General features: G+C 40.9%; 5 protein-coding genes across 6 annotated transcripts; 4 read left to right on the top strand and 1 right to left on the bottom strand.

Moving 5' to 3' along the window:
- The first annotated feature begins 43 nt into the window (after window positions 1-43).
- On the top strand, window positions 44-2,375 carry LOC113154150 (glutathione S-transferase A-like). The gene is made up of 6 exons (XM_026348177.1): window positions 44-274; window positions 1,002-1,067; window positions 1,261-1,366; window positions 1,512-1,630; window positions 1,856-1,941; window positions 2,048-2,375. Exons 1-6 carry the CDS (start codon window positions 107-109, stop codon window positions 2,178-2,180), a joined length of 678 nt encoding a protein of 225 aa, XP_026203962.1. The 5' UTR covers window positions 44-106; the 3' UTR covers window positions 2,181-2,375.
- A 4,514-nt stretch (window positions 2,376-6,889) lies between these two features.
- On the top strand, window positions 6,890-9,706 carry LOC113154149 (glutathione S-transferase A-like). Its single transcript, XM_026348176.1, has 6 exons — window positions 6,890-7,139; window positions 7,245-7,310; window positions 7,504-7,609; window positions 8,297-8,415; window positions 8,511-8,596; window positions 8,754-9,706. Exons 1-6 carry the CDS (start codon window positions 6,972-6,974, stop codon window positions 8,884-8,886), a joined length of 678 nt encoding a protein of 225 aa, XP_026203961.1. The 5' UTR covers window positions 6,890-6,971; the 3' UTR covers window positions 8,887-9,706.
- A 1,700-nt stretch (window positions 9,707-11,406) lies between these two features.
- On the top strand, window positions 11,407-14,138 carry LOC113155440 (plasma kallikrein-like). 2 transcript variants are annotated; one of them, XR_003298129.1, is made up of 9 exons: window positions 11,407-11,562; window positions 11,728-11,884; window positions 12,131-12,240; window positions 12,331-12,493; window positions 12,868-12,986; window positions 13,070-13,202; window positions 13,327-13,489; window positions 13,649-13,808; window positions 13,956-14,095. XR_003298129.1 is itself a non-coding variant. In XM_026350177.1 (9 exons), the coding sequence occupies exons 1-9, from the start codon at window positions 11,502-11,504 to the stop codon at window positions 14,056-14,058; spliced, it is 1,113 nt and encodes a 370-aa protein (XP_026205962.1). In that variant the 5' UTR covers window positions 11,407-11,501; the 3' UTR covers window positions 14,059-14,138. The 2 variants fall into 2 exon arrangements, 1 of the variants encoding a protein (XP_026205962.1); XM_026350177.1 differs by having other exon boundaries at window positions 13,327-13,433; window positions 13,956-14,138.
- Window positions 14,139-17,559: 3,421 nt separating this feature from the next.
- Window positions 17,560-20,144, top strand: LOC113154092 (plasma kallikrein-like). The gene is made up of 10 exons (XM_026348100.1): window positions 17,560-17,596; window positions 17,724-17,795; window positions 17,922-18,078; window positions 18,375-18,484; window positions 18,605-18,767; window positions 18,856-18,974; window positions 19,076-19,208; window positions 19,327-19,433; window positions 19,675-19,834; window positions 19,949-20,144. Exons 1-10 carry the CDS (start codon window positions 17,560-17,562, stop codon window positions 20,055-20,057), a joined length of 1,167 nt encoding a protein of 388 aa, XP_026203885.1. The 3' UTR covers window positions 20,058-20,144.
- A 3,240-nt stretch (window positions 20,145-23,384) lies between these two features.
- heyl (hes related family bHLH transcription factor with YRPW motif like) lies at window positions 23,385-27,516 on the bottom strand. The gene is made up of 5 exons (XM_026348855.2): window positions 27,073-27,516; window positions 25,008-25,074; window positions 24,831-24,914; window positions 24,634-24,715; window positions 23,385-24,525 (listed from the first exon to the last, which is right to left on the bottom strand). The coding sequence occupies exons 1-5, from the start codon at window positions 27,150-27,152 to the stop codon at window positions 23,843-23,845; spliced, it is 996 nt and encodes a 331-aa protein (XP_026204640.1). The 5' UTR covers window positions 27,153-27,516; the 3' UTR covers window positions 23,385-23,842.
- Window positions 27,517-27,888: the final 372 nt, after the last annotated feature.

Genomic DNA, 27,888 nt, shown 5'->3' with positions numbered 1-27,888 from the left:
CGCAGCATTTTGCAGCATAAAAACCAGACACCTGCCTTCCTATGATGTCTTTCACTGTTCCTCTGCTTTACAGCTACTGCTCAGTACGACTGCTCCTTTTGAAGCCATGGCCAAGGATATGACTCTGATGTGGGGCTCTGGCTCTCCTCCCTGCTGGAAGGTGCTGATCGCTCTGGAGGAGAAGAACCTGCAGGGCTACAACAGCGTATTGCTGTCCTTTGAGAAAGGGGAGCACAAGTCACAGCAGGTGCTGGACATAAATCCCAGGGGGCAGGTAAGTTACCTCATTTCCTATAAATAACATAAATGCAGTGAGCATGCACAGTGAAAGTCAAAATTATGAGCACCCTTAATGAAACTGAGCAAAACACTTAACTTATGGATTACCATAACAAAAAGTGTTTATAGTTGAATAGCTTCTAAAAGACAAAAGCTCAGCTAATTCTCATTAAGATATGTCACTGATGCATTGAATTGAATCAATAAATTAAATTAAGTCTTCTAAAAGAAAATAGTGTAACCTTTCAGACAGCGACCTCTTACAATAGTTCCTAACTAGGTTGGCACATGTCTCTTGAGAGATCTTAGCCCATTCTTCCGTGGCAGAGTTTATATCTTGTGCTTTTTAAACCACACCCAACAGAATTTGTCCCCTGGTGCAGTGATGCAACTTACAGCTGTTTCAGAGTATAACAGTCCTCCTTTAGATGAGCATTCACTATATTCTTCCAGTGTAATCTGACTAATTTACCTTTTCACATGATAATAATATTTCTTGTACAATAATTTGAGAGCATACCCCTGTCATTCACTTGTTGAAGTGCCACCAGCCCTGCTCATTAGAGTCTCTATTAGAGCAAATCTTAACTCTCTTTTCATTATTTTTAATATAAAGCAAATCTGAAAAGTTAGCAACACAGTTATGTAGGTTTACTGGAAATACTTTATAATTCTTGCTAATGATGATGATTAATTTGAGTAATATCTTTATTTTCCTAAAGCTTCCTACTTTCAAACACGGGGACCGTATCGTGAATGAGTCCTATGGCATCTGCTCTTACTTGGAGGTAAGAACCTTGGCCAAGCTGCTCAACTTGGCCCTAGTTAATCTTTTATGCCGCTAATGAGTTAATGAGTAGACCTGTTCGTTCTGCAAACAATACGTTGTAGACAAAGAGACACACTACACCACAGAGGAAAGAAGAAACCGGAGCCACATATAACTGTTCATAATGACTGTTTTCATGTCTTCAACATCAGAGCCAGTTCAAGAACCAAGGAACCAAGCTGATCCCCGAGTGCGGTGCTGAGCAGGCGCGGATGTACCAGCGCATGTATGAGGGCCAAACACTGGCGCAGAAAATGAGTACGTCAACACTGACACGCAAACCTGAATCTTCACTAGTTATAGCTGCTGTCGCTGTAAACATTGCATGTAGTCTGTCGGGGTGGATGTTATTTAGCTATAGAGTGGCCCGTAATGACCAAACTCCTGTTTGACTTCTTTTTAGTGGATGTTCTCACGTACAACATGAAGGTCCCAGAGGGAGAGCGACACGACTCTGCTATCAAGAGGAACAGCGAAGCCCTGAGTGCTGAGATAAAGACGTGGGAGGGATACCTGCAGAAGGTGAATCCAGATATAAAGTTTATCCATTGAGACGTTTAAGATGTCTACAGAAGCTACAGAGCTGGAGAGAGACATGTTCAGTTTGATTAACTAATTGTTTACAGGTGTAAATGGTAAAACTTAGGTTTGATCTTTATTACATAAAAACAAATCCTAAATCTTCTCTGGTTGCTTGTCTGGTTTTCAAGCACTTTCATGTGGCCTAACTCTTGTGTTCTTTTCTAGGGACCAGGCCCTTATCTAGCAGGAAAGGACTTTACATTGGCGGATGTGACTGTTTATCCAAATTTTGCTTTACTGTTTCGTCTTGGGTAAGAAATCTCATTACTGAGCATGATCTTCAGTTGAACAACAAAATAAATGGATACCATGGAGTACATGTACAATAATATCATGTGATTTGTCTCCATTCTGCAGGTTGTGTGAAAAGCGTTACCCTAAACTGGCAGAGTACTGTAACTTCCTGAAGGACAGACCCAGCATCAAAGCCACCTGGCCTCCCACCTGGCGGGAGAACCCACAGGGACAGACTGTGCTGAAAGACCTCTGATTCCAACATATGTGAACTCTCATGTAACCACTTTTTTTTGTTGTTGTTGTTGTTGTTTTTGTAAGAAATATGCTGGTAACTGGCCCATCATGTCCCACTATGCTCACCGATGACTGAAACGGAGTGTGGCGGCAAAAACGCACCAGATGTCTGAGAGCCACAACCAAAATAAGAATAAAGACGAAAACGAATCGGTCTGAATTGCTTTATTAAAAAAACAACTGAATGTCTAAGCACTTTCCAGCACCTAATGGTAGAGTTTAACCCAAATTAAAGAATTCACAATCAGTTTGTACCGCGATTTTATTCAAATGTAAAGATCTACAACATTGTGTATTATACCTTGTTTGCACCATTAACGGTAAAGTAGTAAAGAGTTGCAAAAGGTCTTGTGCAACATATTAACATATTAAGATACAATAACAGTAGGGTGTGAACGTTCTGTTGAATTTTACCATTTTACATTTACGACTGATTTTGTACTGATAAAGACATAAACAAAAGGCAAGAGTAGTTTAAAATTGATCTATCACAATAGTTTAGGGAAGGTGTAGATTTTCATATATATTTTTGTTTTAGTAAAATATTATTTTCATACTCATGTAAAGAATACCAATACGTGATGCCCACCAATCAGACTTTCTTTTTTTCACACATTTTAGACATGATTTTAAACGTTGAACATAAGGTTCCTTTCACATCTAAGAAACTTCAGAAAGCAACATTAATCATTTGGACAGCTGATTTCTGCCAACATTTAACTTTAAATGTGAAAAGTACAAAGTGTGCAGCTAACTGCATTTCTTTTCCACTGAAATGTTTCTTTAAAAAAAAATTCAAATGTGACCTTTTTTGTGTTTAAAAATTCACATCAATTGACTGTATCACTTTTTATACAACATTAGCAGCACTGAGATAAAATACTTTAACTACAATACACTGCAAATTCAAATCAGTTAATCTTACTTTAAAAGCATACAAACTGACTAGTTACACTTGAGTTAGAATTACTTGATAATTTACTTTTGATTTTTGATTGATTCTGTGCGTTCTAAATATTTAAGGGACATTTTTATCAACTTCAACATTATTATATAGTTTTATTTACTTGGTCAGAAATCGGGTTTATTTAAAAAATACAAACTGTCTGCCTTAAAATCTTAAATATATCAAATTTTTAAATGGTTTTAAGCATTTTGAAACCAACACTAAGCATGACTTTCACTCTAATTCAGACTACCTTTAATCATGGTTATAGTATCCACACTCACCCAATACTACTCTTTACTACCATACCATATTATACTATACTACTACTAAATGTACATCACTGAACAAACATGACATTAATAGTGTTTGTGCACTGGCCTTATTTTTTCTCCTCCCTCTCTCACTGGCAAACACCAGCAGAGGGTTTTCTGAGACCAGGTGGACGTGGGAAGGATCAGTGTTTTTCAAGTGCACTGGGTCAGTGTGGGGCAGGATCTAAATTGAGCCAGGGTGCTTTGACCCTGCTAATAATGGCTCAGGGGTTTTCTAATCGAGGCACATATTCAAATGGCTTTATTGGGTTAACCATATTCAGTCACAGAATTACTACTGCCACCAATGGTCTACTAATGTTATTGCCTCCTTTATTGCTACTGCACTTCATTGTTTTAGGTTGGTGTCACTCAAGACAATAAGTAAATTTTTTATTTTTTTTTGTCACCGTGAAATTAACTCTAACTATGAATATGATACATGCTTTGAATTTCTGTCACACATTTATATACTTATCGTATACTGATTTCTCACAGCAAGTATGGTTGATAAAAATCTTGAGGAGGTGAAACTCTTCTGCTCTCGTTCTTGCACCTCCACAGTTGTGACAGCAGAGGTTGATATATTCAAATAAAGACCACTGCTGCTTGTGCTGTCCTTTGGGTTGAGCTGCTGTTACATAATAAAACATGGGAGTATCCTGGGGAAATCAAGTCTGCATCTGTGTTCACCATAGTTCTTAACTTGATTTAACCAGTCATCTCTGCCTGTTCTACCTGACTTGGAATCTCACTGTTTGTGTGGTTAGTCTTCGGTTTTACTGTCATTTCCTTGTTGGCCAATGGGTGGTAAATCACTGTGCCATCAGAACATAAACTCTGAGTTTTTAAATGTTTTTACATCAAGAATCCAGTTGGTTTTAAATTAAAAGAACTTGGTAAAATTATACTGATAATGCAAAAGGTTGTTTTTTTTTCCTCAGAACTAAAATGGAATAGGAAATTTGTGCAACTGTACAAGTAACTACGGATCCGAATCTGTCTTATGTAACCTGCTTCCATCAGTCAATGTGTCTTGTAGGCTTTAAACTTCAGACTGCACTGTAATCTAGTATAATGGATAGACCATTATTATATTATACCATAGATCAAACAGATCCACTGTGTTGCTGCTAAAGCAGTTAACAGCCGTTAAAGTGATAAATCTAAGGGTAAGAAATTCAAGTTTGGGCAGTTTCTGTTGTTAGACAGTCACAAATGCAGAAAACAAAACATTGCATAATTCCCATAAAACCCATGCAAGTGGGCCAATTGGACAGAAAGCAGAAAATGTAGGCGGCCTCTCCGGTGACATGACATGATTTGTTTTATTGTTTTACTGTTAACAAAGCCATTCAACCTTTCAAACAATAGCGTTTGACCTTCATCGTGACTTTGCATTTAGTCACAGAGAGTGTGCTTGATTTTATTTTGCAGTTTATGTAGCCTCTGTGAGACATTCACTTAAACTCTGCTGTCATGTGTTTATTTTATTTGGGAAATATAAAATAACTATCATGTTGCTGACTCGCAAAACCAACAGCCTCTGCTGCTTGTCCTGGGTGATTAATTGTATGCTCCTCCGTGAGGGTTCACACACAAGAATCAGCTGTTTGCTGCGATGATTAGGAAAACAATGTCTGTTACGCAATCATTTACTGGAAATAAACTGACTCCAGGCAAAACAAAGAGATCTGATCTGTTCTCAAGGCCAAAAAGACTCACATGTATCAAAAATAGCTTTGTTAATGAAAGAACTGTGAAATGAAAATTGGCAGTTTGCACGACATCATTTTATCTGTCTGTGCATTAGAAAAGGGCTTTGCATTCATTTAATAATCATTTACTGTTTACAGAGTGGTTGAGTGACAGCAGTTTACTGTGCTTTGCATCCATGCTTTGAGTCCATTCAAACACGATGTGAGCTATTGTCAGATTTTAACAGTCAGAAAATAAAAACAATGCAAATGCGAAACCTCCAACCAAACTAGTGATAAATAAAAATAGCATCAAACCAGCAAACGTTTGCTAATGAACAACAAGACACCATAGCTTTGTTTGACCAGATCCACTGTACATGCTTTATCAACAGAAAGTGCATGTCATGCTGGTCGAGCAAAACCTCTCACAGGAAATGAGTGTCCATAGAGAAAGAATGATAGGCAGATAAAAGATTTATTGAATGTTGGGGGTTGTGCAAGCACGCAGAAACACACGTCACTAAATGCTGGCTTTGTCCATGAATTTGGAAGAAATGATCATGAATATGTTTGTCAAACTTCTTAGAAACATAAAATAATTCTGCTCTGCAGTCGAGTGCATTGCTGGAGGACACTGTGCTCAGAAAACCCACATGAAACCCATGTGATTTGTTCAGCTTTCTAACATTCAACAGGTTGTCTTGTAAAAACTACTGCAGATTAAAAGTGAAATAGTCGTTGCGAAACGTATTAAATATATGACATGGTGCTGGTTTGTTTCATCACCGTTCATTCCTCAGTGGCAACTACTCATGTCTGTGTGCAGGTCAATGTCATGAATTCAGAGAAGCTCATAGAAAAGTGCAACTGGTTTGTGAACAATGAGCCCTCAGTGTTTCTATGCCGACATCTAAAATGCAAAGATACATCAGACAGGTGGTTTTGGACACATTTAGTTGTGACATAATTGTTTAATTTGTATAAACTGGTTTTGCAGGTTGTGCAGGCGATGAATGAAAAGCGCTGAGTCACTGTGAGTTTTCAAGAGTCAAAACTCAGGGTGAGGCACACATGCAACAGGAAAACTGCAAATCCCTGCAAAAATAAAGCAGAATATTGAGCCACAATAATACTAATATAGATTTTCATGCTAGAACACAACTTTTAACTGAGGTGTGATTATCTTATTTTTGTTTTTATCATATTTCTTTCACCATGAAACCTCTTTTCAAATGCACAGCTTTAACTTAAGTAAACTAGTAAAATAACACTTACAGTTGACATGTGCATGTATTAATATTATTATTGATGCTCAGCTTTGAGTTATTTTAGTGCTGGATTCATGTTTGTCTTTTTCTCATACTTCATACGCTGCATACCTAAGATCAAAGAGTACCAACACAAAGCAAGAGCAGTCACCCCCCCCATATTTGACTTTGCTAATGCCTGTGGATACAAGTGAGCAGATCCATAGTCCACTTTAAAAAATGTAACACATGCAAACATCTGTTCTGTGTTTTTAGTCAAAGATGCAAATTTTAAATATGACATTATGATGCCATATTTAACATGGCTAGGACATGCGGTGAACTATCTTGATTGTCTACTTACTTATCTTTGGTGATGAGACAAAAAAGGGAAGGGAGTAAATCGCACCAATCCCAGGAAGTGGGAGTGGGGAATGTTATAAAACCAGACATATGTGAAGCTCATACTTCACCCCTTGCTTTGCACCGGTGCTCTGTTTTTCAGCCACTGCTCAGTACTGTACGACTGCTCCCTTTGAAGCCATGGCCAAGGATATGACTCTGATGTGGGGCTCCGGCTCTCCTCCTTGCTGGAGGGTGCAGATTGCTCTGGAGGAGAAGAACCTGCAGGGCTACAACAGCGTATTGCTGTCCTTTGAGAAAGGGGAGCACAAGTCACAGCAGGTGCTGGACATAAATCCCAGGGGCCAGGTAAGTTACCTCTTTTAACTTGAAATAATATCTGTCCTTTTGCAGTAAGCAGGCACTTTCACATGTGCCCAAATGTAATGCATACCCCTTTTTATTTTCTTAAAGCTTCCTTCTTTCAAACACGGGGACCGCATCTTGAATGAGTCCTATGGCGTCTGCTCTTACTTGGAGGTAAGAACTTTGGCCAAGCTGCTCAACTTGGCCCTAGTTAATCTTTTATGCCGCTAATGAGTTAATGAGTAGACCTGTTCGTTCTGCAAACAATACGTTGTAGACAAAGAGACACACTACACCACTGAGGAAAGAGGAAACCGGAGCTGCACATAACTGTTCATAATGACTGTTTTCATGTCTTCAACAACAGAGCCAGTTCAAGAACCAGGGAAACAAGCTGATCCCCGAGTGCGGTGCTGAGCAGGCGCGGATGTACCAGCGCATGTATGAGGGTCAAACACTGGCACAGAAAATGGGTATGTCAACAGTGACACACAAACCTAAAGCTTCACACTTGTTGTCAAGCAAATAGCTGCTGTCGCTGTAAATCTCACGTTAATGATAATGGATCAGTTGACAGCGGCTCCTGCTGACAACTACTGCTTGTTTTGCTTAGTGATAATTTTATGACTTGGCAGTTGTTGCTTTACAGAAGCCTGCCTTCGGGGACTTTGAACTACATTGCTCATGACATCTTGGCAACATCTTACACCAATGTGCCTCCATGTCTGTAGTGTATTTCCTCAGAGGGAGTCTTGTTTCCCCCCACGGAGTATTCCAAAGCGCACACCATTAACTAATGAGCTGTGCATTCACATAATAAAGCCGAGTACATTGAGTCTGCATGGTGCATGTGCACCCCTCAAGACAGGTAGCACTATTGGTAGAGGTCACATGTTAATCCCTTTGAGGATCACATGCTCAGACTAGCGTGCATGCAAAGTCACGAGATATCTGTTGTCACAGGGGGTCCAAAAACAACAGAGCTGAATTTCTAACTAAACTATAACATATTCTAAGCAGAGTACTTGCAACTTTTACTCTTTTTCCCCAATTAATCAAAGCACAATAGAGACGGATGCTGTAGTGTGTATTTTACTGATATGTCTAGGGCTCATATCCTGAGAGTATAATAACCAAAATTCCTGTTTGACATTTTTCAGCTGATGTTATCTACTACAACTGGAAGGTCCCAGAGGGAGAGCGACACGACTCCGCAGTGAAGAGGAACAGAGAAGCCCTGATTGCTGAGCTTAAAATATGGGAGGAATACCTGAAGAAGGTAAAATCAACACATAAGTCTATGGATGTTGCTGGAGCTTTGTAAGCTATGTTAAGCACATGAATGTGGCCTAACTCATTTGATGTGTCCTCTAGGGACCCGGCCCTTATCTAGCAGGAAAGGACTTTACATTGGCGGATGTGACTGTTTATCCAAGTATCGCATATCTCTTTCGTTTCGGGTAAGAGGTCTTATTACTTAAGATCATTTTTAGTTAAATCAGAATCAGAATCAGCTTTATTGGCCAGGTTTGCACAAGACAAGCTGAACAACAAGATAAAATTAATAACATGGAGTACATGTTCAATTCTGTCATGTGATTTGCCTCCGTTCTGCAGGTTGTGTGAAAAGCGTCACCCTAAAGTGGCCGAGTACTACAACTCTCTGAAGAGCAGACCCAGCATCAAAGCCACCTGGCCTCCCACCTGGCTGGAGAGCCCACAGGGCCAAGACTTGCTCAAAGACATCTGAGTCTAGCACAAGCTAACTGTTTGTTATGTAACCCGTAACAGCACCTTGCATCCCACTGCTTTAACTGACTGAAATTTATAAGAAATATGCCTAGAGGTTATTGTGCTTGTTAATTTCCTAATATTTTGAGTAGTGGATGTTGCATCACTGAAACATCACTGCAATTGACTCATTTTGTGGTATAAACAATAAAAATTCTGACATTTTCTTGCTTTATTAGAATTAAGAGCAGTTTACTGTACATCACAAGAGTCATCAAACCTGAACGATAAGCTTGGTCAATAATTTGCTTGAGGAGGTGAAACTCTTCTGCCTTCATTCTTGCACCTTTACAGTTTACTGCTGCTTGTGCCTTCCTTTGGGTTGAGTTATTGGTAGATTCCAAGACTCAGTTTTATGCATATTTACTCTCTGTGTAGTCTCCTACTTAAACATGAAACTAGGCAGAAAACATTCCCGTGGTCTCTGTGCTAGAACATCCGAATGTTGATTTAATCAGGACTTTGAGACACATGACAAATCAAATACATGTTGATGATGTTGATAAGGAACATGTGGCCAAACGTGTTGTACCAGTTTGGAGTTGGGCTGTGGCTCAAAAGCCAACCAAGAAGATATTAAAACACATAAATATCACATAAACAGGCCACAACGATCTTTGTGGGTAACCGCTACATTACTTTGCAGTGCAGGAAGTGTTGAGGCTACTTATCAGTTTGTTAAAATACTAGGAGAAAGAAGATGAACTAATATTCTGAACTTGAAATTCCATGCTCTTTGTTTACTGTGCAACACTTCAATAAAGGGGATTCAGCATCAATGTGGCTTCACTTCCCTAACTTTTAGCAATTTGTGAGGCACGTGACGTGCTAGAAGTATCCCATGATGCAACACTAAGTACACCAACCACACCCGGAGTACTAGAAAACTAAGAGAAGTAGAGTTAACTAGTAGAGAAAACCAACAGCACAAATGTCCTCTCTATCCATTTCACCTATACTTAAATCAGCATCTGGTTTGGACAGATCCACCGTGTTAACCTAACCCAAAATGGAGCTGTCCACACACATGGATGCCATTCTTGAAAGGCTATTAGGCTATTAAGCAGAGGTAGGTAACCTACAGAGCGACAGCCCTGCTTGTTTTCCAACCACAACCTTGTTTCTGATTGGCTGAACACACCTGATCCAGGTAAGGGAAGAGCTAGATAGTAGGAAAACAAGCAGGGCTGTGCCTCTGTGGGACGAGGCCTGCTGTTCAACAGGTGAGGAGGTATTATATAGCAGCAAGCCTGATTAAAATGGTCAAAATTAAATGGAGGACTTTCATTCCCTTGTTTCTGTTGGCATCAATAAGCTCATAGTGTTTAAACATAGTCTTGTGTAAAAGAAAGGGGTGTTGCACATGAGGAAAGTGCTAAATCTGGTTGATGGTGTCATTTTATTTACACATCTAGAACTAGTTGCAGAACAGGGATGTTGAATCATTGTGAATGCAATTTCAGAGACGGTTGCCGGACCACGTTAAAAACAACGACAGCTGTATTTGTGTGGCTTAATTAAAGATGCTGTTGTTCGCGTCCTAGCCGCCTCCGCTGCCGCCGTCTCAAGTGTATCAATAGCACAGTGCCTTATCAGGTGTCTCCCTGAAGAGCTGTTTCCAGCGTGATCAAGGCAAACACACATGTAGTTTTAGCACACGTACTGCAGTAAAGGATACACACACACACACACACGCACTGAACACTGAATTCCATTTGTAACTAGGCCACCTGTATTTGTTCAGCTACTCCACAATCACTGTTTGTCACTTTGTTTGTTGAGCTACCAGCCTCTGTGTTACTGTATTCACCCACTTTGAATATGTGAAAACATACGGCACAGGCGCTACTACTATGGGGAAAGTTCTTGGGCGTAATATTTTGTTAAACATCTTAAAAACACACATTTCTCAACATGTGGCTACTGCTAAACAATGGGGAACTAACCTAAACTACTGTTAAGGAGTGGACGAAAACACGTAACACCTCTTACACAATCTCACTCTTTGTATTTAAGCAAAAACCACAAAGCCTTGCAGGAAAGCCTCTGACATCTACCACTTCCTGTTCCCTGCTTCTTGAAAAGGAAATATCACTGCTTTAAATGCAGCCACTGTCCTAATACTTGCACAACACCACAAAATGCATTAAGATAACATAATATAAAAGATAATGATCATGGGGTTAAGATAATAAACCTGTTTGCTTCAACTTGCTTTAATGAACATGTACATTAATAAGTGAAGACGTTTGCTAGTTTAGCTCTAAAGAAACCTATGAAGACTTTTCAATGCATGATGTTCGCTGAATTTTCCATTTACTGTAGCTCTGTGATAAGAAGAAAATCATTACGAAAGTCAAGCTTGTCGGTTTGTTTTACTTGAAGAATGCTCCCACAGAAGTTGGCACACAGGTATGAGGTGTGAGTCAATCCCTGAATTTGTCAATCAGTTACAAACGCATCCATTGTACAAACGTTGCTTTTGCAAAACCTGCAGTTGCACAGTAACCTCTATAATTACAGCTGCTCCTCAGTTCAGCCTCATTTTTCCTCTGCAGAGCAAAAACGAAGAAGATGGGAATCAGTTTGGTTTTGGCGGGCCTGCTCTCCCTCTGCTGCCTCTCCTTATGTCAAGGTAATAAACACATGATTTATTTTAATTGCAGGATGTGGTGGCTTCCGAACTGTGAGCCCTTGATTAACTCTCTTATCTTACTACTTACATGTGTTGATTTTAGTTTAACATGCGTGTACTTGCACATGTAAAAATGTGTCCGTGCTTCTTGTTCGGTGTTTTCAGATTGCAATACCGAGCTTCTGGAGAATGTGGATTTTCCAGGAGCTGACATAACAAATCTCTCTTCTCCTGATGCCAACCACTGTCAGCTGCTGTGCACCCAGCACCCCTCCTGCCTCTTCTTTACGTTTATTCGTGCTGACTGGACTGCAGATGACAGGTACGGCAGTGACAGACTCTTTCAGAAGACAAAAAATCAAATAAATTAAAGCTAATTTTGCTTAAGTTTCAAGCTGAACAAAACCAAAGTCAAACTAGGACTTGTTTTAAATCCAGTGCCACCACAAGCCAACAAAGAAACAAAAAGAAATGATGTACTATTTCAATGTTTGACTGTTTTTTGCTGGAGCTGTGATGAGAAACCTTAAGAAATTATAATAAATACACACACATACACACTCTGCAGGAATTTCTTCTGCTACATCAAGTCAACTGCCTCTGGACAGCCCAGTGAACGGGCTCCACTACAGGGTGTCACCTCTGGCTTTTCTCTCAAGCCCTGCAGCCCAAACGCAAGTAAGGAGTCTGTTTTTTTTAAACCATTATGAAAAGCATTTATTAATTAGTGATATAGTGGACCTTAACTGTGGCCTGTCTGTCTGCCAGGACCTTGTCTGTCTGACGTGTACCAGAATGTGGACTTTTTCGGGGCAGATTACAGAGCCTTGTTCACAGCAGACTATGAGGAGTGTCAGAGAACCTGCACCCAGGAGCCTACGTGTCAGTTTTTTACTTTTGTGGACGGGGACTCTGCAGCAGAGAAATTCAGGTAAGTCTGAACAACATCAACACCTTCAACTGTCAGTGTGGGCTAACGCAGCAGTAGAATTGCGGCCACATTAGGTTGCATAATGTTTTGAGACTATGACAGAGAGAAATGACTAAAATCGTACTGTTTGATTAATTACTATTTGTTTTTTGTCTTCACTGAACTTGCAAGGTCAAAAACTGGTGTGCAAATAATACTGACAAAAGGCATCTGGCATTGTTCTTTAGTAGAGAGCAGATTAAATGAAAGTAAATAGATAAATAAAAGATGGTCAAAGCTAGCAAAACTCAAGCTCAGTTTGTAACACAGGCTTTCTTGAATATTTCCAGATAACCCACTTCATTGTACAATGCTGTCATTTTGTTTTGTTCCAGGTACAAGTGTCACCTTAAATTCAGCTACACAGCACCAAGGATTCAAACTGTACAGAGAACAGCTGGTGTAATATCTGGGTTCTCCCAAAACATACAAATAAGTCAATTCTTTGAGCCAGGTACGCAAACTGTCATAACAGAAGTCATGGCGTTAGGAAAAGATCCTGTCGTTCACCTCGTCTTTTCCGTGTGTTTTGTGCAGCATGTCAAGGCCAACTGCTTATAAATACCAACATCCCAGGAAACGACATCGAGAACCTGCCCGCGGCCTCTCCCGGACACTGTCTGGCGCTGTGCTCTGTCCATCCGCTCTGCACCTTCTTCTCTTATGTCAGGTTTGTCCCCTCAGACTAAACGACAAGTGACTGAATAAAGCTGATTAACTGTTCCTGCAACACTGTTCTCTAGTTCAAGTCATGTCTGTTCAATTTTATTCAAGGCCCCTCTTCTCTGTTTCAGTAATGACTTCAGATGTTTTCTGAAGAACAATCTGAATGAACTGGTCATCCAAACCCAACAAGGAGTCACATCGGGGATACCTGCACGCTTCTGTCAGCTAGATAACAGTATGCACCATCATTCACTACTAAAGCACACTCTTGTTGTCTCAGTTCTTTTGAGTGTTGAGTAACTTAATCATTTAATGTCATATTTGCCTGTGGCTGCTAGCAACATGTTGCCAGTGTTAACTATCCCATCATCTTCTAAATACTCTATGACCCAAGACTAAATGTCTATTCCACCACTATTGTAGTTTAACCCTGTTCCTCTCTGTTAACAGGCTGGCTTAAGGAGGCTCACGAGGGAGTAGATTTCCAAGGTTCAGACATTCGCAACGAGCCGATGGATAATGCTGACACGTGTCAGAGGACTTGTACTGCAGATCCCAACTGTCAGTTCTACACATTTACCACCAACAACTTTGCCTTCCAAGATTTCAGGTACAGTGTTCCTCACGCGATGACCGCCAAGTCAAGCAGTGACGTAACACTTAACTCAATCATCAATCAGACTGAAATGTAGTTTAGAGTCTGACCACAGCTTGTATTTGTGTTGCTTAATTAAAGATGGTGTTGTTTGTGTCCTAGGCTCCGCTGCTTCCTCAAGCGTGCCATCACCATGCCCGCTCCTCCTAAAATTACTAAACAGCAGAATGTCGTATCTGGTTTCTCCCTGAGGAGCTGTCTCTAGAGTGATCTACAGGAGCACACAAAGATGTCCAAACAATATTTTAAAAAAAATGCTCTAATAAAGGATTCAGTGAAAACCAATGTGTGTGAATGGGTTTATTTGCATGTGAGAGTAGAAATCTTCAACTTACTCCAAATAAAATCCTCTTATGTTCATGCAAAACTACATTGGAGTAGTGCAAAAACAGTTTGTTGTGATTGCTTGGCCAACTTGTGTCTCCGAGATAAATTAGATATAATAAACACCCAGAGAGAGAAATGAGACTCAGAGCTGCACCAGTGCTGGTCCACAGATTCTGCAGATTTGTGAATGGAAACCTCCCTTCTCCTCTTTACAACATGCAGAGCTGCTATTCTTCAGAGCAGTATCGTAATAAGATCTGGCACATCAAATCTAGGTGACGTATCAGCAGATGATGCAACACTACTCTGCTTCATTCCTCATCCTGCGGAGCCACCTGCTGCAGCAGAGCCTGAACAAAAGAACCAGTTTTGTCTCTTGGCTCTGTAAACTGCCCCTCTTAAGAAAGACGTGCATGGATACACAAACACAGGCAGACTTTAGGAGAGTGATATGAGCATGCTTTGTTTTTCATTTCCTTTATTTCAGTGCATGTCTTGCATAACTGCATTTAATAAATATGTTTACATTCAACACAATACAATTTTTTTTTTAATTTTTAACTCTATTAAATGTTGATTCAATTTGATTCTGGGTTTGTGATATGCTGGTTTTGTAGAAACCTGTTTGCACCAGTAGGTGGCAGAAAAAGACTTGAATCAGTTTAACGATGCGGTTGACAGATAAAATTCAATAGACACCTATTATACATATATATTATATTTATTTACATTTGCAGTTCATAAAGGCAGGGTTCCTCCATGCATCTCCAAGTGATTCCTACAGTTCGATTTGATAACCTAACAATAGCGATGGTATTGATTTCCAAAGGCTATTTTTCAGGAGTTGAACAGTTGTTTTCGTATTTACATTTCTACTTATCTTCTTGTGAATGTTTAAAACAGCAACAATATAGTTTTTATATTAACACAATAATAATGACAGTATCACAGTAATTAAATAATGATTAGAACGGCAACATCAAAACAATATTAATTTAACTCTTTGTATATGTAACTCTATGTGTGATTCTACAGTACACTACACACTATGGATCATCACTGACACAGCAGGAAAAAGAAAACCTTTCTAACATCACTGATAATACACGCCATGTGGTAGGCTTACATTTACTGTCTAGTGTTGCTTGTTCAATATTTACATTTTTAGTTGTGCAGATTTTATCATGTGGACATGATGAATATTATTGTCTTGTGTCTAAGCCCATAAGTTGCTAAGACCAGCTTTGACCATTACCTCTACCCCTCTACCAATATATATCAATGAGCACAATCTAAAAAAATGAATTTGTAGTTTGTTGTTTGTGTAGTTAAGGGACAAATGAAGCATTTAGTAAAAGTATAATGTCAGTAAGTCAAAAATTATCTGACACACAGAAGTTATATACACTGCCCATCTAAAAGAAAATTCACCACCTGGATGTAACTAAGTAAATAGATAAGAGCCTCCCATTGGATAATACTGCATGGATGATTATGTTTCAGCTGTCAAACAAGTTATTGAGCCCTAACTGATGCAGTGAGTAGCTTCTCATTTCTTAAACGTCAGAAGAAACATCCTGTGGCTGTGGAAAAGATGTTAATCTGTTTCAGAAGGGTCAAATTAATCAAAACTAAAGACGAACCAACGAAATATTAGAGTTTGTGCCTTTTTTTTTGGGATGGGCAGTAGATATGCACATCACTGACTTAAAAACTACTCCACTAAACTCCACTCCACAAAACTGAAATAGTTAAGTGCATGTATTTCAAAATGTACGATCCAGAAGTCTGTTTATTGTTTAACAGAAGCCACTGAGGGGACAACTATGAAAAGGTAATATGATCGTAGGTCTCTGCATCAGCGATGTCATCGAAGTCCGATGTTTAACCATTGCTGTCACCGGTGTTGTCTTCATCATGAAAGTGGATCATCTATATAAGTTCCAATATTTCATAATGTTCTGAAGGACTTGAATGTACCTCACAGGTCCTACAAGTCGCCTACAAGGCTAGCATTCTCATAAAATTGTCTGATGACACATTATTGTTGATGACAATCTAAGACAATTAAAAAAGTGTCTTATATTAACAAAATGGCTCCCTAAAGCCATATAAAATATATAAAAAATTAACACACGTCTTCACAGTCAAAGACATCCTTCAGGTTATCTCTCTCTCATAGTGAGTCCCTTCATGCTTCCAGAAATTCTTCCTGTTATCGTTTTCGGAATATGATGGAATAATTCCCATTAAATAAGTGTTTCCAGGGAATTGAGAGCAGTGAATAAACAAACTCTCTAACAGTTGCGCTCTGACAAGCAAAGGCTGTAAAGGTCAAAGCACAGCAGCTCATTAATCATCAGCAATAAGTTCATAAAATGACATCAATAAACTGAAACGCTTATCACTTCACCACTCAAATTTCTGGCAACCGACGTTATTTATTCTAATCCTTGTGTGTGCAATATGTACTTTAACTACCATGTTTGTATTTGAAGGTATTAAGACAGTTTAGATGGCTGAAGTCATCTTGCCATAACATCACTCTTTATGGCTGAATAAAAGCTGTTGTAGCGCTATTTAGTTATTTGATCTCCGTGTACTTACACTATTTTATAACACTGATCCTTTGAGAACCAGTAACTGCAGACGCTCACTATCTCAAGTGTCATCTTATTAACAAACTGGCCATGGTTGGATCACGTTTCTCTTACAACAACAACAAGGGCTCTCTCTGCACATAAATACACACCACTTACACAAGTTGGATTTTGATCTTCACATCACACTGTGTAAATTTTCCAAAAATGACACCATCACAGTATCAGTTCCGTGTACCACCTGGGTGTGTTCCCTCATTCACCTGTTCACCTACCTTATTTGCTAATATTTGGTGTCTGTGCTTTTGTGTCTAGACTACAGATGTTATATAAACTGTTAAAATACACTGGAGGAGCATCAATAGATACCAGTATATCACTTAGACGTACAAACATTTTCAGTTAATTCAGATCATTTGAGTTTGTGTGGGGAACGTTATTACTGTGGGCAGACAACGATCAAATGCAATCCAATACAGCCCTCTCAACTCATGAAAATTCAACTGTTACAAGGATCTAATTTCTTAATTTTTGTTGAAACAGTCAAAAAGGTAATAATATCATGGTTGGTGGTGTCTTTCTGACAGTTTGGCCACCATATTTAAATTAGCAAAGGGGTGATGATTTTGACTGTAGCAAAGTAAAATACTTTAAAATAATACAGTTTTAAAAGTATACAAAAAGTCTACTTTGCGGGAGTAACAAGAGGGAATGTAATTCGTTACTTCCATCTCTGCTGATGAGAAAAAAGCTTGAATATATTTCACGTGAGGTCCTCGATGGTTACTGATCAGCCAATGACTGATTGTGTCAACAGTCAGTCATGCACATCCATCAGAATTATAAATGTAGGAGCAGCAGGACAGTCTTTTAGGCTGTTTCTGCCGCTTCAGAGCCACTTCACTGACTGCTGTTGTTATTGAAGAATCTTCTCTTGCACTAGAATCTAGAAACATGGGAACACACTTCATTCTACTGGGCCTGCTCTACCTCTGTGGTGTCGGTTTTAGTCAAGGTAGTAGCCTCAGTGTTATTTAGTGCTATTTATTGAAGTGTTGATTTTGAAACAGTGAACCAGTTGAAAATTGTGTGCATATGTACAGGTAAATGTGTCTGTGTTTCTGTGTTTCCATTTTTTAAGACTGTAAACCACAGCTTCTGCACAACTGGGATTTCCCAGGATCAGACATAATATCTCTCTACTCTCCTGATGTTGAGCATTGTCAGTACTTGTGCACCCAGCACTCTTCTTGTCTCTTCTTCACCTTTATTGGACCTGACAGCACCATTGATAACAGGTATAAAGTAAACAATAGTTGAGAGTCTGGTTAATAATTTCTTTTTAAATTGCTAATAATTGTTTTTTCCATCATGTTTATTCTAATTTCAAGTGGAATTAGAATAAACGTGATCTGCCTGTCTTACAGAACAGGCAAAGTAAGAACATCTGCATAATGTTGGATGTCATTAATCTGCACATCACAATCCTGAAATGCAACAATTTGTCGTTGCATTTTAGCATTTCCGAATAAGAGGATTGTTATGAAATAGTTAGTTTGTTGTCAGTAGAGCTCAGGACTTTTCTCTTCATCAGGCTCTTCTACTGCTTCCTCAAGTCCACTCCCTCCGGACAGCCCATTAATCAGGGTCCAAAGCCGGGTACCACTGCTGGCTTTTCACTCAGACCCTGCAACCCAGACCCAAGTAGGCACACAACCCATTCCTACATGCAACATATTGTAAAATCTTTTTGAAAATGTAAATTTATTTATTTATACGTGCTTCAACTCTTCTTAACTCTCATCTGGGTCGTCTGTCTGCCAGAACCCTGTCTGTCCAAGGTGTACTGGAACACTGACTTCACAGGAGCGGACTATCGAGCTCACTTCACGCCAAACTATGAGGAGTGTCAGAGAGTCTGCACGAATGATCCTGGATGTCAGTTCTTTACCTTTGCCAATGATATCTATGGGTCTGAAAATATCAGGTAAATATGGGTGAATCAACAGTAAACAACAAAGAAAACAAAGTCAAAGAATTCTATATAATAATGCTATTTCTCCACTTGTGTTCAGGTATAAGTGTCACCTGAAATTCAGCTGGACAATACCAGTGATACCAAAGATAGATGTAGTAAATGATATAGTATCTGGATTCTCCCAAAGATATCAAACACCTCAGTACCTGAAACCAGGTGATCACACATTTAAAAAAGTGTAAATATAAAGTAACAAAAGCTGTAGCAACATCCTACAGGTTGTACTTCTTCCTCATCATGCTGCTTGTCTTATGCAGAATGCAAAAGCAAGCTTTTTCCAAACATTAACTACCCAGGAAATGACGTGACGAGTTTGCTCGCCGTTTCACCTGAACAATGTCAGACACTGTGCTCTGCTCATCCTCTGTGTACCTACTTCTCTTACACCAGGTAAAGTGTGTTTTTGAAAGTTGAAATCACAAATTTGACTTCAGTCAAAACAAAAACAAAGCTTTGGGTAAAGCTGTGACATTACTGAACTGAGTTATCTTTTGCATTATGTTTTCAGTAATGATTTTAGATGTTACCTGAAGAACAATCCTAATGAAATGGTCCCCAGGGCTGCATCAGGAGTTACATCTGGGTTACCAGCACGCTTCTGTCAACCTGACAATAGTATGTATTACATATCAACACAAATGAAAGTGTATCTACAGTATGTATTAGTTCTGTTTATCTTTACTAAAGGGAGCCTACTGTGCTTTTTGTGGTCTGTTCGTCTGGGTTATGCTTTTGTGAAGCCCCACAAGCTGGCCAGTCAGAAAACTGTGGAGTTTGTGGTGGGCACCTTAAAGGACACCTTTAAGATTGTGTAGTTCAGCCACTAACAAAATTCTAATCCTTTTCCTTCCTGTAGACTGGGTTAAGAAGATTTATGAAGACATAAACTTCCCATCTAATGACATTCGCTACTTTACGGCAGAAGACGTTCATGGGTGTCAAAGAGCTTGTACTGCAGATCCCAACTGCCAGTATTTCAGCTATCACAATGAAAAGTACAGTGACGTTGGTTCTAGGTATGGTATCCAATACTGACACAAACAGGCACAAAATATTTTCTAACATAGATGAAGCTGCACAAGCAAATATCGAATGTGGCTTGTACTGAAAATGCTGAATTTGTGTTCCAGGCGTCGCTGCTTCCTTAAGCGTGTCATCACCTTACCTGTTCCTCCCAGAGTTTCCAAGGCGATCAATTTAGTGTCTGGCTTCTCCCTGAAGAACTGTCACTATAAATGAATTGTTTGAATTCAACAACAAACATTCAAATACACTTAAACAAATGTAACCAACATATAATCCAGTTTTTCTTTACTCCAATAAATGGTCCAGCAGCAAACAAACTGTGTAAATGAGTCTATTTTCTTCCACTTCTTATTGTCAAACACCCCTTTCTTCTCATTAGTCCCCCGTTCCCTCATGTTGAACCCTTTTCTTGATTTATTTTTTTGCACCACAGCTCTTGCCTTTGCTATAAATCTTCATTCTCAGTGCAACAGTTTTAAAATATTTTTGGTTTATGCCGAGATACTTTGATACTTTGCAAATTTGAAACTTAATATCATAAAACCACAATTCACATAATACATGCACCTATAGTTTATAATAATTTGTGTGTTTTTTAAATATTGTTTCATTATAAGAAAAAAAAAAAACTGCCTCTCTTGTAGTTTCTGACATAGATCACCAGAGGGCATTGCTGGGTAGGATTTTCATTACTGGTGCAACTGCTTGTTTTCTTCCTGTTTCAAAGAGAGAAACCACTGCAGTGTTGTGTGGGAAATTGCGCAGGAAAGTGGTTGGAAAGTAAAAACACATCATTTCAAAATATGTGTGAATTTGAAATTATGTTATCTGGTAGTATTTTAACAAGTGTTTTCAGCTGGTAAAACAGTGTAATGTTAGTGTGCAAAAAGCTATTGTACTCTGAAAAGTTACAAGTGGTACAGGTACACGCTTCTTTTAGTGTGCTTTTCTATTACTGGGTTTTGTGTAGTTTTATTTCTCCTTTTTAAAGACATCAAAGCTGCAGAAATCCCAGTGATTGTGTCTAGTAAACTAATTTCTTGGGATGAAATAGGAAAGACTGAGGAACCCAGCCGTGCCAGCTAATGAATTACATCACGTAAAGGTGTGTTTACGTCATTTGCAAAGATTATACTACTGGTCGGCATATTTGTACCAGTTGTACAAATACTGGTGAAAACTTGGGATTCAAACGCTGACTGTGTCTGCAAGGGAGTGAAATGGATTCATTTCTCATGCTAATGATAGCTTGGGTTGCATATTGTAGCTTGCTTGGTATTTGAAATTGACTTTGTATGCAATTACACTGCCTCTAAAATGCACTTTGCAGGAGAAACTTGCAAAGTGCATTTTACTGTTGAAGCGTGGTATTGCTGTAGCTTGACCATTTGCATATCCCACATTATAATTACTTTTATATTTGCCTCCCACATTTTCTTTTGAACTGAAGCCTTTTCCAACTCTCGCCTTCTTACACTTCTTGAAGACAGCCAGATGTTCAGACTTAGCATTATTGGTGGCATATCTTTGCATATCTGTGGAAACTAGTGTAGGCGCAGCGACACCCACACGGGCATGGTGAGAACGCGCAAATGTCTTTGAACCCAGAACCATCTTGCGCTGAGGCAACAGTGCTAACCGCTGCACAACCGTACTGACCGGCTTACAGCCATTTTAAACCAATTTACTACATAATTTGTGGTTGGTGGGAAGACTTTCCTCAACTTGCTGTGTCTGCCAGAGTGGTGTCTGTCTCACAGGTACCATGGCGTGGGCTGATAAGGAGAAAACGACTGATTGTAATTCACAGAAGACAATGATGTGTTGTACTGTGGATCCCAACGGCCAGATGTGCAGGTTTCCTCTTGGAGAATTATGAGTAGAGACAAACAAGATTCAGCACTAATGTGTGGATGTGATCATTTACACAGCAGGGGAGAAATGCCCCCTCACTTCCTGATTTCAGACGGGTTTTTTTTCTCTCACTTCTCTCCTTCTGCCGGCATACTGATCCCTCCTCTTTTCCTGATTCAGCTTGAACCACAACTTCGCTCCATCCACCCTTGCCTTACATACACCCTCAGAAACACACACAGCACTTCCCTCCTTCTTTCTCCGCCATTCTCTTCCCTCCATCCTCTCTGCTCCCTCCGGCCTCCCCTCCCCCGTGGGAAACCCAGTGCAGTGTGACTGTGGTTGTCCTTCCTGGAAGCTGTGGTGGTGACTCTGGCTCCTCTACTCAGAGGCTAGAATAGTGCCAGCCAGCTTGTGTGTGTCTGTGTTTGTGTGTTGTCTGCATGCCTATGTGTGTGTGTGTGTGTGTGTGTGTGCGTATGCACCCTCCGCAAACATTCCACCACCATATCGTCCGTCGGACCGCCGGCCGGCCTCGCACGAGATCCACGCCGCCACCGCGGTTCAGTCCTGACGCCAGCCCTGAAGACTCACATTACACACACATACACACACACACACACACGATGTGTGTGCACTCAACACCACATAAACAAAACACTCAGCGAGGCACAGACAAACACACACACACAGAGGGCAGCAAACACATGAAATTGGCTAAAGCACACACTAGCACACTCACTCAAATAAACAATATGCACTTTGCGGAACACACACATTTTTGGACCGCAGGCCACAGACATTGCCTCCTGAAGTAGATCAAAGCGTTCTCTGGCAGTAAACACACACAAGGCTCTTCTCTGCTCTCTCATCCCAGCGGAGCCGTTTTGGTGCAGCACGGCATAATTATGCTGATCTTCTTGAGAAACAACTCCTTGCAACTGTCATTCATCATTGTTCAGGGGTTTCTTGTGCACCCTCGACATGCTGGCCGACTCTCTGTGATTCACACCATTTTTCTTCCTGTCCTTTTAAACCTTCAAAATCCCTCTCATGTCCCCTTAACCCTGTGTCCTGTCTCCTTCTCTCCCTGTTATTGAATGTCTACGCCCAATCAGTCACCCAACCACAGCCCTTCAGATGTTTTTCTTTGTTTTCCCCTCTCTCCATCTTCTCTCTATTCTTCTTTCTTACCCTCGTCTTTCCTGTCTGTCCATTGTTGAGGAGACAGTGGCGCAGACAAACAGGGAGAGAAGATATCCGCTGGTGTACCACAAGATTGGAGAGAAAGAATGGCAGCGAGACAGCAGAGGAGAGGAAGATACATAGACTGATATGAGGTTAGAGTTAATTACAGGGGACTGCCAATTAGAGGGTGAAGCGATGGGTCTGTTTGCCTCGCCGCGGCATCCCAAAAACATCACCAACTCCCACCATGTTTATCCTCTGCAGCCACAAGACCACAGCTCCCATCAGCCATCACTGGAGACAGCTTGGATACCAAGGGGGGTTACGGCTAGGGAACATGCAAGCAGTGTTTGCAGACATGGGTAATATGGATAAGTGGATAACATGTAGTTTTCAACCACTCCTTTTCCATTTATATTGATAGCAGATACTAAAGATGCAGTTACGTGCTGGCATTTGGGGAAAAAAAAAAAAAAACAGTGAAAAACAGGAACAAAGTTAAAGGCACTGTAGTCTTTATAGAAGTTTTTGTCAAACATTCATCAGAACTGGAAAGTGTAATCAAATGTATAAATGTTTTGGAAAAAAAAACAACAAATGTCACAGTTAAAAGATCAGCAAGAGCTCAACCTCATTGTTGAGCATTATTATATATATATTTATATGGCTCTGTTGGACACCCTTGTATGTGTGCATCTGTCAAACAAGATCATGAACAAGAATTTATTCAGATTTTCTAACATTCCTTCATTTTTCCATTATATATGATTGTTTGTGATTATCTAAAATTGTACCCATAGTCTGACATGGCTTTTAGAGTCCCTCAAAAGCAGAGACAATCATCAAAAGTTCAATACTTTTTTTTCTCCAAAGGTATCATATTTGCTACATGTTGCACACACGTGCTCCACGTTCACTGTACGGAGTTCATTTGGAAAACAAAATGGAGTTGACCCTCAGAAAGCGCCGATCTCAGTCGCCCATCCATTGGCTGGCTTGGCTGATGCGCTCAAGGCCCTGCGCTGAGCTGTGGGGGACCCCAGAGGAGCGAAGGGCCTGAAAGAGACTAGAGGCGGGGCAGAAGATGATGAAGTGGAAGAAGAGGAGGTGGAAGGAGAAGAGGAAGAAGGGGTGGAAAGAGGAAGAGGCGAGGCCCTGCTGGCGCTGTGAGGGGACGGCTGGGTTGGTCTGGAGGGGGCTAGAGATGGGGACGCAGCAAGGGAGGGCACTCTGTGGACAGAAGCCAGGGCCGTGGGCGCGAGCAGTGGTGGTGCGCCCTGCTGGCAGCTAGCCAGTGGCCCGAGGCGGAGGGAGGCAGGCGACGAGTAGCTCCCCAGGAGGGCCAGATCTCTTCGCCCGCTGGGGAAAGGAGGTGAGGAGGAGGCCGGTGAGGTGGGCGCGATCTGAGGGAAGGACGCCCACGGCCAAGGAGGGAAGGCCAACGTGGAGGCTGGGGGTGACTGTAGGAGGAGAGGGTCTAGCTCGCTTGCACAGTGGGAGAGGTGGGAGACCAGGCGGGCTCCTATAGGGTCCGGGGACTCCCCCTCAAGGGAGCTGAGGTACCGCACCACTTCCCCAACGCACTCTCTGAAGCCCAGGGTCCTGTAGTCGACTGCTAGTGCTCTTGCATCAAAGTACCCTGACAGCGAACAAGAGTTCAGTTATGTGCTGAATAACAGCAACGGAATGAAGTTAGTAATTAAAAATATCTTTTCAGCAACATTTCTTCGGCGTCCGTGCTACTCACCTTTTCCTCCCATGGCATGCAGCAGTTTGAGGTGGTCCACTGTCATCTGCAGAATCTCCGCTTTCTCCAACTTAGATGAACCCTGAAAGGGCAACGAACATCAGCTGCATCAGACTGTGTGAAACTTTTTTTTTTTTTTGCTCAGTTGGGTCACTTATAACCCATTTTAATTTGTTTTTGAATCCGTGAGCAGCTACCTGTTTCTCAAAAGCACTGGGCACCAGTCTCCGGAGCTCTGACAGGCTGTGGTTGATGCGATCTCTGCGCCTCTTCTCTATGATCTGCAAAATTAGGAGAGCAGAGAGACCCGTTAACACCAAGCACAAACACAACAGGACTAAAAAGACTGAGCTCCACAGCTACAATCCACTCACCCCTCTTCTCTTCTTTCGGGCCAGAATCTGTGAGGCGCTGCCAGGAGACATGGACCCAGTAACTGGGCTGTACCATGGAGAAGAGGGTAAGGGTGGAGGGGGGTGGCACAGAGAAAACATGGTCACTTTGATTCTCCTGCATATTGTTATCATTACCTTCCTTAATGTGACACAGAAGCAGGATGGCACATCAACTCAACTTCAATTTAATTTGTTTTTTGGGCACACAACGTACAGAGAAGTGCCCAGGAGATGAAGAAGATGGGATTGTTTTTGTTTCAATGCGTTTCTGGACATTAGTTTCACTGAAATGACATGCTGTTCTCCTTTCCATCCGAGCGAAGCACTTTTAGAAGGATGATTATATAGCCTCGGGGCGATGCTTTCGCTCGCATGGGGCTCCAACATGCAGCGTGGGATCTAAGCTCCTGCAAGTACAGTGACTCAATATGGGCTGTGTTTGTTTGTGAACTCTCATCTTACAGTCCCGAAAGAGCCTGACAGCTTGGAGATCCCTTCAGACTGCCCCATCAGAGACTTATTGCGTTTCTATTAGATTTTAACATGAAGCCTGCCAATTTAACTGTGTGTTTTTGTTTAGGTTTATGTTTGATGGGGTCGACTTGAAAAGGCAGCACTGTCTTCTATTTGCATGTCACATGGCAATTTGATTTATCCAAACTGTCTTTAGTGTTGCTGGCTTGCTGAGCGCCTGTGATGTAACCAGTAATGATGTGAATGTGTTTTTGTAAACTGCATCCGCGCTGTTGCTAATACACTCTAATGAATATCCCCTTTAATCCACATTTCTGTACTGGCAGCCAAAGAATTCTATTAATGAGTGTTAAGAGTCACTGTGCTGCTAATCAGATATTTTCCACAACCTTAAAACGAGTTAAGCGCAGCGGACGACTCTTGAACAGCGTGGGATTGTGGGTTTTTATAAAAAATTTGCACATTGCATTATGCATTTGGAGTTTGCATTTCCCAACTCTCTCCTTCTATGTGTTTTCATATTAATCGTGAAAGTACTTTGAATAGTTTTATAAATAAACAACAAAATTTGCAAAACTCAGATTCCCTGTGTATAAATACATCTATGTAAAAAGTGATTTGATCAATATAACAACATGATGAAAAGAAAAAAATTAAAGGCAGTGGGTTAAATCCTTTAAATATTGCAAAAATGATTGTATTTCACGTGCTGATGAATAAGACTATAATAAAGTAATTTCATTGAAGCACTGCTGCATTCAGATGAATGTGACAGCTAAGTCTGTCTGTCATGCAACACCCTGGATTTCCTAAACAGGAAATATTTAAAAAGTAATATTGCTTCATTGCATGTTTGCATTTGTAAAAGACCTAAAAAATTTGAATTCAATGAATAAGCTGTGATTTTTGACTCACAGCACTTAATATGTAAAATACATTTACGTCCAAACGACTTAGTGACAGATTATTCCGCTTGGGACTTCAGCCTCTGCGTCCATGCTTCAGACATGACAGGCCTCGCAGAGATTTAACCTGACTCTTACACAGGTTGAAAACACTGCACAGTAAGCAGACAATTTGTTTTACAAACCCGTCCACTTCCTGACATTTACAACAAAAAGAAGCAAACATGAGATTGATGCACAAACAGACACAGATGCAACAAGTCTGTATTTCTGAATGTGTAAATGTAGGAATTTGGCTGGCAGAGGCCTAAAGTTTAAACTGACAGTTGGAGTTTGTTGGAGGATGAGTTAAAACTTCAACAATGTGTTGTTACAAAAATGTAAAAATGACTTTAAAGCAGGAAACGTTTAAAGGGTAGGAATCATCCATTTTTCATGAAATCTTCATAAATCACAGCAGCTTCTGAGAGTTTAAAAGAGCAACTTTTCCTGCAATCATTCATCCTGTCTGCACAGTCGCATGTGTCAAAAAATACTTTTACCCTGTCAAGTACATTTAAAGCAAATCTGAGCTACTAATTATGGATGGGCACCGTGTCATTTGGCTTTGATGTGTGAATGGAGGGCATGCGTTGCAGCTCCAGGTGTGGCTGGCGGGTGCTCACCAATAGCCGTCTTCTTGTCCCACGTCAATGAACTCGTCCGTGTCCGAGTCTGGGGAGCTGTAGTCGTGCGGTCTCTTCATTTCTCTGCCCTCTCCTCGCTGGTTGGACGGACTGATGGATTAGCGATGGCCTGATGGGTTTGGGTGCTCTTGTCGCTGCTGCGTGGAGGCAACACCCGTGAAGACAGTCTCCTCTCTGGTTCTTTTGCTCTGTTACTTATCAAAGTCTCGTTGTCCTTGGTTACGTCTTGTCAACTGTGTTTGTTTGCTTTTTGTTGTTGTTATTTCTTCATGCGTCTTCTGGCCTCTCCTCTGTGAGTCAGCGGTGCCACTTGATCGACCCCCAAGGGCCCATGACAACTAAGAAAATTTCCAAGCTGCTTTACTCTTTTACTCTATCACTGGCATCCAATCATAGTCTCTCACTCTCTCGCCCTCTCTCTCCTTCTCTCTCTCTCTCTCTCTCTGTTATTTCTCTCTTGGCTCCCTCGCTCTGTCACAGCCACCCAATGACAAAATAGGACTTTGGCAGTTGGGGCAGGGTTGCCAGTTTTGGCTCCCCCGCCTCCTCTCCCTGTCCCTCCTCCCTCCCTTTAATCTGCCCTTCGCTGGCTTCTCAGCCTCCCTCCCCAACCCCCCCCACCCGGCCCCATCTTTCCACCCCTTTGCTCAGTCATCCTCAGTCAATTAGCCACCAATCTCATCCTGCTCTCCTTCCTTCCTTCTCTCTATCCTCCTTTCTTTCTCTTTCTGCCCCTTTAATTATACGGGTTTGTAGAACAATGGCAGCAGGAGGGAGGGAGGTGAGGGAGGTGGG

Source organism: Anabas testudineus, chromosome 11 (assembly GCF_900324465.2).
Source record: "Anabas testudineus chromosome 11, fAnaTes1.2, whole genome shotgun sequence".
NCBI lineage: Eukaryota > Metazoa > Chordata > Actinopteri > Anabantiformes > Anabantidae > Anabas > Anabas testudineus.
Note: the sequence above shows the minus strand (reverse complement) of the source record. Positions and strands in the feature narration are given on the sequence as shown.

Excerpts from the sequence above, each read along its gene's own strand:
- heyl (XM_026348855.2), bottom strand. The coding sequence starts at position 27,152 with ATGAAGAGACCGCACGACTACAGCTCCCCAGACTCGGACACGGACGAG. Across the intron at positions 25,075-27,072 it reads GGACAAGAAGACGGCTATTG|CCCAGTTACTGGGTCCATGT; the intron begins GTGAGCACCCGC and ends TCCATGGTACAG. Across the intron at positions 24,526-24,633 it reads GCATGCCATGGGAGGAAAAG|GGTACTTTGATGCAAGAGCA; the intron begins GTGAGTAGCACG and ends GTTCGCTGTCAG.
- LOC113154150 (XM_026348177.1), top strand. The coding sequence starts at position 107 with ATGGCCAAGGATATGACTCTGATGTGGGGCTCTGGCTCTCCTCCCTGC. Across the intron at positions 1,068-1,260 it reads GCATCTGCTCTTACTTGGAG|AGCCAGTTCAAGAACCAAGG; the intron begins GTAAGAACCTTG and ends CTTCAACATCAG. Across the intron at positions 1,631-1,855 it reads GGGAGGGATACCTGCAGAAG|GGACCAGGCCCTTATCTAGC; the intron begins GTGAATCCAGAT and ends GTTCTTTTCTAG.
- LOC113155440 (XM_026350177.1), top strand. The coding sequence starts at position 11,502 with ATGGGAATCAGTTTGGTTTTGGCGGGCCTGCTCTCCCTCTGCTGCCTC. Across the intron at positions 11,563-11,727 it reads CTGCCTCTCCTTATGTCAAG|ATTGCAATACCGAGCTTCTG; the intron begins GTAATAAACACA and ends CGGTGTTTTCAG. Across the intron at positions 11,885-12,130 it reads GACTGGACTGCAGATGACAG|GAATTTCTTCTGCTACATCA; the intron begins GTACGGCAGTGA and ends CACACTCTGCAG.
- LOC113154092 (XM_026348100.1), top strand. The coding sequence starts at position 17,560 with ATGGTTACTGATCAGCCAATGACTGATTGTGTCAACA. Across the intron at positions 18,975-19,075 it reads ACCTCAGTACCTGAAACCAG|AATGCAAAAGCAAGCTTTTT; the intron begins GTGATCACACAT and ends TGTCTTATGCAG. Across the intron at positions 19,434-19,674 it reads CTTCTGTCAACCTGACAATA|ACTGGGTTAAGAAGATTTAT; the intron begins GTATGTATTACA and ends TCCTTCCTGTAG.
- LOC113154149 (XM_026348176.1), top strand. The coding sequence starts at position 6,972 with ATGGCCAAGGATATGACTCTGATGTGGGGCTCCGGCTCTCCTCCTTGC. Across the intron at positions 7,311-7,503 it reads GCGTCTGCTCTTACTTGGAG|AGCCAGTTCAAGAACCAGGG; the intron begins GTAAGAACTTTG and ends CTTCAACAACAG. Across the intron at positions 8,597-8,753 it reads GCATATCTCTTTCGTTTCGG|GTTGTGTGAAAAGCGTCACC; the intron begins GTAAGAGGTCTT and ends TCCGTTCTGCAG.